General features: G+C 43.9%; 1 protein-coding gene across 1 annotated transcript in view; it reads left to right on the top strand.

Annotated features, from left to right (window-relative positions):
• The window catches only part of IQCA1 (IQ motif containing with AAA domain 1), a 202,256-nt gene that overhangs the window by 81,234 nt on the left and 112,083 nt on the right, over nucleotides 1-8,939 (top strand). The window contains exon 6 of the mRNA XM_006866815.1: nucleotides 2,694-2,778. Within this exon, the coding sequence (XP_006866877.1) occupies nucleotides 2,694-2,778 (85 nt within the window). The remainder of the gene's footprint in view (nucleotides 1-2,693; nucleotides 2,779-8,939) is intronic.

Genomic DNA, 8,939 nt, shown 5'->3' with positions numbered 1-8,939 from the left:
CCTAGAGTGTGCTTAATGATGCAGAAAAAGCAGCTATGTTATTAAAACTGTGTCCTCAAATACATATCTCTTCAGTGTTCTTTCTTTATGATGAAATCATTTCGTCTGTACTCCAAGTTGTGCTGTTGGTCTGGAGGAGTGTTTGTGTGTTGTGTGTGTTTGTTTCAGGGACCATCATTTTTACTTGAATCAGTGACTACCACACTACGTCGTCGTTGTTAAGTGCTGTGGGGCCGTTTCAGACTTGCAGCACTCCTAAGGATTGATGGGGTGGGTTTGAACCACTGTCCTTGTGGTTAGCAGTCCAGTGTCTGCTCAGCAGTATGAAGCTATGGGTGTTTGCATTTGGGCTTCTGGAAAACATGATCTCAAACATGCATGCAGTGAGCCTGAGGGGAAACACCCACAGTAAAGACAAGATCTCTCCATCTGAAAAGAGGTGTACCCTCCTCTGTGAGTCAGAGAACACCTCGTGACTTGTAGTGTTTCCAGGAGCCTGCATGTGAGTTTCCACAGGATGAATTGTGTCCACAGTCGGGTTTTGAGGAGCCAGTACTTCCCAAATGCCTGTGGGCCGATGTTAACAGTGTCCTGCTGGGCACACACCCATTCAGCGGGTGAGGTAGACCCTGTATCTTAGTATCACAGAGAAAGGGTATGTTTTGATAAGGCTTCCGAGTCCACATTGCATCTAATCCCAAACGCACGCTATTAAGGCGACCCTATGTGTTACAGAGGACTTGTTGTGAAGTGCCGTCGAGTCGATTCCGATCCATAGCAACCCTGTATAGGGTTTCCAAAGAGCAGTTGGCGGGTTTGAACTACCAACCTGTGGTTAGCAGTCCAGCGATGATTCTACAGTGCCACAGCATGAATCTCATGTCATGTTGTTGTTGTTGTTAAAGTGCCGTTGAGTCTATTCTGACTCATAGTGCCACTGTATAGGGTTTCTGAGGAGCAGCTAATGGGTTTGAACCACCGACCAGTCCTTAGCAGTCCAGTAATTATCATACAGCACCATACCGGACTCCCATCTGTGAGGTTGTTGTTGTTAAGTACTGTCAAGTTGGTTCTGGCTCATAGTGACCCTGTATAGGGCTTCCAAAGAACTGCTGGTGGGTTTGAACTGCCAATCTTGTGGTTAACAATCCAGTGCTGATCCCAGAGCGCCACATCTCCCTAAATAAATGTGAGTCTTTTCTCTCTGTATATGGAATAAATAAAGCACTTGTATCCAAAGGCATCGCTCTTAGAAATATTAGTCATGTATCTGGTAGCGTAGTGGTTACGAATCGGGCTGTGAACCTTAAGGCCAGCAGTTCGAAACTACCAGCTGTTCCGCGGGAGAAAGATGAGGCTTTCTGCTACCGTAGAGATTTACAGTCTCGGAAACCCTGTGCAGGGTCGCTATGAGTCAGAACCGACTCCACGGCACTTAACAACAACAACAATGCCTTCTGAAATCCCTCAACACTCAATTTCAAAGCAAATTACATGATTACAGGGAGGGAAAAAAAAACCTTCTCTTTAGGACCCATAAGAAAGATGTAAGGCCTTAAGGTTACTAGCACACGAACCACACATAAAGTGGGTTTCTTGCAGTGTTACTACATTCATCGTCTGCACAATTCCATCCTTCAGCTGAGTTTCAAACTCCTGTGTGTGGTTGCTCTAAGGTTTAAACAGGGAGCAATGATTTATGCTCCTGTTTTCATTTCTTTTTTGAAACTTTGTATTGTGAACTGAGTGAAAGTTTACAGACTAGATCAACAGTTTTTTATCCAACAAATCGTACACTTAGTTTCTTCCCGATGGTGGCAGGTAATGACAGTTATCCCATGTCCTCCCTGCGGTTCTAGTCCGCTTTCTTCATTTCTACGTTCTTACCTCAAACACAGAATATCACAGTCTGTAAGAGAGAGAAAGAAAGGGAGGTCCAGCCTGTTTTCAAGAGAAGAGTTTGTCTTGCTACTGCTGAGAGTTGGGGTTCCTTCTGCCCCTTCAAGAACTTGTGTCTGGCCTGCTGAGGGAGTCCCACTCACAACCATCCCCAGTGGAGCAGTGCCTAATAAGCCAGGGACTCATGGCCTTACTTCTGCTTACTCATCTGCAGTGAACAACTTCACCTATTTTTACCCCATCAAAGACTCTGCTTCCACGGCGGCTGGCATCTGTCTCTGTCCCCTGCCCACCCCACAACAACACCTTCCCACAGAATTAAAGCCTCTTTTCACATTTACAGTCTCAGTCAGCAAGGTAAGCATGGGCTGACTTGTGTTTACTTGCCGATCTGTGGTGAGCAGTTTCACTGTTTTCTTGTTTCTTAATCGCATCAAAGATTCCACTTCCAGGGCTGGCTGGCATCTGTCTCTTGCCCTACCCCACAGACCCTTCCTCCAGAATCAAAGTCTCCGTTCCAATTTACAATCCCAGATGAGGGCGGAGGACCCAGTCAGCCAGGTAAGCACCGGCTGTCTTATACTGACAATTTCATGTTTGTCACCACATCCCATGTGAACTGTTCATGGCAGTTGGGTAAGTAAGTACAAGTCAGCTTGTGCTTACCTGACTAACTGGGTCCTCCGCCCCTGACCATCACTATTGTGGTTGAACACAAGTCGAGCCAGCGAGTGGTGTGCGTGACAAGGAGGACCGCATGGCTTCTGGGCTAATTTGAGGTCTTTTCTCCTCAGGAATTTAACAGGTGCATTTCCTGACTACCCTAACATAGAAGAAGGAGGCTCGGCGCTCATCTTCTCCAACAAGACCCCACAGCAGGTAGAAATGCGCTCAAGAAAGAAAATGTAGTCAACACATTATGGTCAGATTTCTTTACATTTCAAAATAAATGGGCTCCCACGGTTATTGTTTTTGCTGTTAAGTGCCATCAAGTTGGTTCCGGCTTATAGCTACGCTGTACAGGGTTTCTGAGGAGCTGCTGGTGGGTTTGAACCACCGACCTTGCCGTTCAAACCAACTTTGTGGCCCAGTGCATTATCCTGCAGCAATATACCAGGACTCCTCCAGTGTTACTAGGTCCCGGGGATTCTCCTAACCTGTGTTTACTAGGAAATATTTCCTGTGTTCACTAATACACTCAAATTTCTCTCCTGCCCGCTGAACGATGATGACGTGCAATGTTCACGTTCTCAGTAAATTCCAAAGAACTTCATTTCAGGAGCTCTTTATATTCTCAAGGAGCCTAGGTGGCACACTAATGAAGCATTCAGCTACGTACTGATTGTTCAGCGGTTCAAACCCACCATCGGGTAAAAGATGCAACACTCTGCTTCCGTAAAGGTGACAGCTTTAAAACAATATGTGGCAGTTCTACTCTGTCCTATGTTGTTGTGGCTGTTAAGTCTTATCGGGTCAGTTCCAATACATAGTGACCACGTGTAGGGTTTCTGGGAAGCAGCATAAAATACTGTAGCACTGGAAAATAAGAGAGGTGACAAGACCAACAACAGAAATAGAGGTGGTCAGTGCCGACCTTTTGGCTAAGAGTCCAGTGCTGATCCTACAGCGCCACACTGCAGGTCCTATGTTGCTATTGTTAAGTCCTGTCGAGTCAGTTCTGACTCATACCGATCCTGTATAGGGTTTCTGAGGATCAGCTGGTGGGTTTGAACCACCAACTTTCTGGCTCAAATTGACCCTGAGGACCAGTGCATTATCCTGCAACACCACCTTATAGGACCACCGTAAGCCATGGGTTTGGTTTGGGAGTTTATATTCATACTCAAATAGTTTCTTCTTGGCTACTAAGGGACAGGTTGGTGGTTCAAACCCTCTCCGAAGGTTTCTTCTGCTCCACAGAATAAATACCTGGAGAACCGCTTCCGTAAGGATTATAGCCAAGAAAATCCAATGGAGTAGTTTTCATCTGTATTACATAGAGTCGCCGTGAGTTTTATGTTCTCATTTCTCAATCTCATTTCCTGTGCCCTTCCCCATCATCATACCATTAACTTCTGGCCTCCAAGGAGCACTCTGGCTGTACTTCTTCTAATACTGATCTGTTTGTTCTTTTGGCAGTCCATGGCACTTTCAATATTCTTCTCTAACACCATAATTCAAATGTATCAATTCTTTTATTGTCTTCCTTATTCACAGTCCAGCTTTCACATGCGTATGAGGTTATTGAAAATACCGTGGCTTGGGTCAGGCACACCTTAGCCCTCAAGCTGACATCTTTGCTCTTCAACACTTTAAAAAGGTCTTAGTGCAGCAGATTTGCCCAATGCAATACGTTGTTTGATTTCTTGACTGCTGCTTCTGTGAGTGTTGATGGTCGATCCAAGAAAAATGAAGTCTTTGACAGCTTGTCTTTTCTCTGTATACATGAATGTTGTTTATTGGTCCAGTGGTGAGGATTTTTGTTTTCTTTACAATCTATATGGAAGACTGTGGTCTTTGATCTTTATCAGTAAGTATTTTAAGTCCTCTTTGCAGTTCAGCAAGCAGTTAATGAGTCTTCCTCCAATCCTGATGACATGTTTTTCAATAAAGTACAACCATACATTCTCTGTCCAGTATTCTACGCAGTTACTGTAATTCCAATGAAAAGAAACCCTAGGTTTTTAACTTACAAAATGAGTCTCAAGTTTGTGTGGAAGAATAAATGCATAAAAATATCCAAAAGTTTTTTTGTTTGTTTGTTTTTAAAACACCTCTAATGGTGGGTAGCTTGCCTTACTTTTTTTTTTTTAATGTTTTCATTGTGAACTGAGTGATAGTTTACATGGGAGAACACCAGCTTTACAACATTGTTTCAGTGCAGTGATTACAATCGCCTCCGTGCATCAGCATTCAACAGTATTTGCTTCTGTTCCCTCTGGTTTTTGTTGTTGTTGTTGTTGTTGTTGTTGTTGTTGTTGTTGTTGTTGTTTGGGGGGATGGAGTAGGGGGATATACACAAAAACATCCAGGAACATATAGTCATTTAAACAACCAAAAGGCACATTCTACAAGCCTGCCTTTCTCTTTCTATGAGTCCAGAGTCCTCACCTGTTCCCTTTCTCCATGTCCCATATCTGCCTCCATCTCTGGTGTCACTGCTTCTCTGAATAAGGTCCCAAATTCCGCTTATGCTCTTCTCCCTTGATGATCCTAGGGTCCTCTGTCCCTGGACTGTAAGTTGAACTACTCCTCCGTTTTTTTTTTACAAAACTTCTACCTGTGCAATTGTGACAGTTGCAATTAGTCATGATAACAGTTACTCACTAATGAATCATAAGAATCTTATCCTCATCTCCTTTCACTAGACCCATCTAGACAAGATGAAAATTATTCAGTGGGGACTCTACTTTCCTCCGCACATTCTGAAACTAAACTCCCTCTTGAAAACTTCTAAGCCAGTCACTTTGTGCCTTTATTGCCCTTCATTTTAGGTAATCAGTGTCTAAGTTTCCCATCCCCATTTACCCTGTATACAAAGGGGATAGCATTCGGACTTGATGTGAAGGTTCCTTCCCTCTCAGTTGGTATTCTGAGCTACTGTCTTGATGAGTATATGTCAAGTTCTTCAAATTGTAGCAATTTACCCTCTTTTCCTTTATCAAAAATTGTTTGTTTATTCTCTGGAAAAATTATTGAATGATGCAGAAAGCATCAAAAGAAGATGGAAAGAATACACAGAGTCACTGTAACAAAAGGAAATGATTGATGTTCAATGGTTTCAAGAGGTAGCATATGATCAAAAGCCAGTGATACTGAAGGAAGAAATCCAAGGTGCATTGAAGGAATTGGCAAAGAACAAGGCACCAGGAATTGATGGAATACAAAATAGAAATCTTTCAAGAAAGTGAGGCGGCACTGAAGGCACTCACTCATCTATGCCAAGAAATTTGGAAGACAACTATCTGGCTGACTGATATCAATGTGCCATTGAGTCCGTTCCAACTCATAGTGGCCTGGTGTAGGATTTCTGAGGAGCAGCTGGTGGGTTTGAACTGCCAGTCTTGCAGTTATCAGTCCAGTGCTGATCCTATAGCTCCACACCAAGCATTTATACTAATGAAATAATAAGACAAGTTAGTATACATCTGGAGTCAACAAAGAGTAAATATTTCAGTCTGGTGGAATATTCAGCCTCTTTTGTTGCTTCTCCACTATGCCGGTGTAGCATGCCAGAAGCCAACAGCCAGATAAAAAGAAACGGGCATGACTGTGTTTCAATAAAGCTTTCTTTACAAAAACAGTCAGTGGGCCAGCTCTAGCCCATTGTCTGTAGCTGGCAACCCTTCCACAGATGGTTGAGAACGGCTTTCACATCTGCTGTATTTACACCTAAACCACTGAGACCCCTCCCACTCCCAGCGACCCCATGAATCAAAGCAGAAAGGGTCCACGGAATTTCTTTCCAAGACTGCCATCTTATCTTTATGGCAGAACAGCCTCATCGTTCTCCCATGGAGGGGCTGGTGGGTTTGAACCGCCAACCTTGTGGTTAGAAGCCCAGAATTTAACCCACCGGGCCATTAGGGTCCATGGCATTGTTGACATCACAGAAGAAGAATAAAATGAGCCATAGTAAAATGGCATGAATCAGGCGCTGGCAGAGAAGGACCAACCGGGTTTCTTGACCTCAGCCTGCGGGAGTCCTTGATCCCTGTCCCTGCTGGAGCACTCAAGGTCAGACACAGCTTCCCTCTTTGCATCTAGAAATGCCCTGCCCCCATTCCCCTATCAGAGCCACCTGGGCAGCCCCGAGGGCACTCCTGTCACCTGCACATCACCAGCCCTATTGTCTGCCCGTCAAGCAGTGCCCTGAGCAACTATAACTTTGGTTTTGTTCACTCCTGCACATGTTTTGGTCTCATCCCTTGGGCTAAATCGTCAGACACAAGTTGTGTCTTGAACGTGGAGGGCCAGCAGCCCATGTTTTGTATTTAGAGAGGTAGCAATTACAGGATGAAGGATGCCGGTGGAATGTCGGACTCGCTCGTGAGAACGAGGAAAAAGCGGAGCTAGTGCCTGGCCAGGCCATCAACATGAAATAATTGTGAGCAGGTCCGGCAAGTGTAGTGTAACCAAATGAGGGGACCATGGAGCACCAGAATGCTCGAAGACTCGGAGCAGCAGTGCGGAGGAGTCTGCGGTGTGGTTAGTGGACACTGACCCACAGTGGCCCTGTGTGTCAGAGGAGAACTGTGTCTGTAGAGTGTCCTGTCTGTCACCTGTAAAGAAGTAGATTGCCAAGTTTTTTCCCCTGTGTTTGAAAATGACCGACCTTTCTGTTAGCAGCTGAGTGCTTAACCACTGTGCCACCAGGGCTCCTTCCAGTGTAGCCTAGAAGTTACCCTGCTCACGACTGACTTCTGCCACCGTCCCCCTCGGAGGTCTCAGTTTTCTCAGCTGTAAAGGTCTACCCCATTGAACGGATGTGAAGATTCAATGAGAGGAACCCTTGTCATGCATGGAGGGAGAGTAGATTCTCGGCACAGGAAATCATTTAGAAAGTCTCAGAGCATCTAATCAGCTATTTCGAGTGGGAGCAGATTGGAGCCTCAGCAGACCAAGTGTAATGATTACAACAGTCAACGCGAATGGTGACGTTTGCTTGTAAAAAACTAAAAATGTGTTCCTGAAGTGAGCAAAGCCTTCCTATCAAACCCCAACAAGACTGCATTGGAATGCAGGCACAGAGCAGTCTTCCTAGTGAGGATTCATGTAAAACACTCAAACCCAAAACCCTAGCACACTGAATAAGTTACACAGCACATCTAAGGGATGGCGTCGTCATTCTGGAACACAAGAATGGCTTAAGCTTAAGACGTCTATGAATACACTTCATCGTATAAAGAGATCCAAAAAGAAAACCTTTAAGATCATCAGTGTGATTGCTAAAAGCACATTTTAGGAAACTCCGCATCTATTCTTCTTCTTACCAAACAGAAAACTCACAAAACTGGAAGAGATGGCTGCTTCTTTAACATGACAAACGTTTCCATTTCAGCTCATATACTAAGATCATGTTTAATGGAATTCACTAGAAGCATTTCAACATAAGCTAGGAAACATACAAGGCTAGTCACTGTTCCTCTACCATTTAACACTGTCCCATAGGAATGACTGGACCCTAGTAGACACAAGAGAGGGTCAGTAGAGCTAGAGAAATTGGACTAGAAGAGGTAAAGTTATCACCTTTTGCGGGCTTGTTCTATGCCCAGAAAAGCAACTGAAAAAATACGTTACACAATAGGCGAATTCAGTAACTTGGGGGAGTTACCAAATGAATATGCAGAAAACAATAACTTGAGTATATACAAACAAAAGCCAGATAGAAAATGTAATAAAAGAGTCCATTTACCATAGCAACATTTACATGGAGTAAATCATAAATGTGTGTTCTATATGAAGAATGATTTCAAATGCTCCTAGAGATGTAAATGAGGATTTGAGCAGATGGAAAACCATGTTGTGTTCTTAGGTAACATTGTAAATGTGTCAGCTCTCCCTAACTTCATCTACAACTGTAACTAGTTCCAAATAAAAATGCCAATAACGTTATGTTGGGGGGGAGGGTGTGAGAGGAGAGATGACAAGCTGATTTTAAAGGTTGTGTAGAAAGTAAATTTGCTGGAGGAACCGGTGGCATTATGGAATCAAAGACTAATGAAGAAAGATTAGTGCTGCCAAAAACGAAAAAGTATTTTTGAAGAACCCAACAATTAAAACAATCTGGTACAGGCAAATGAATAGAAAGACAAATCTGTGAAACAGAATAGAAAGTCAAGCAATAGTCCCAAATATATACGGAAATGTAGTACATAATCAAGTGGTTGTTGTTGTTGTCAAGTGTCCTCAAGTCAGTTCTGACTCACAGTGACCCTGTGTAGGGATTCCGAGGAGTGGCTGGTGGGTTTGAACAGCCGACCTTGAGGTTAGCAGTCAAGTACTGGTCCTATTGCATAATATAGGCCATAGCTGGTAGC

The sequence above is a fragment of the Chrysochloris asiatica genome, unplaced genomic scaffold (genome assembly GCF_000296735.1).
Source record: "Chrysochloris asiatica unplaced genomic scaffold, ChrAsi1.0 scaffold00096, whole genome shotgun sequence".
Classification (NCBI taxonomy): Eukaryota; Metazoa; Chordata; class Mammalia; order Afrosoricida; family Chrysochloridae; genus Chrysochloris; species Chrysochloris asiatica.
The sequence above is the reverse complement of the archived record's forward strand: the minus strand, read 5'-3'. Positions and strand labels throughout refer to the sequence as shown.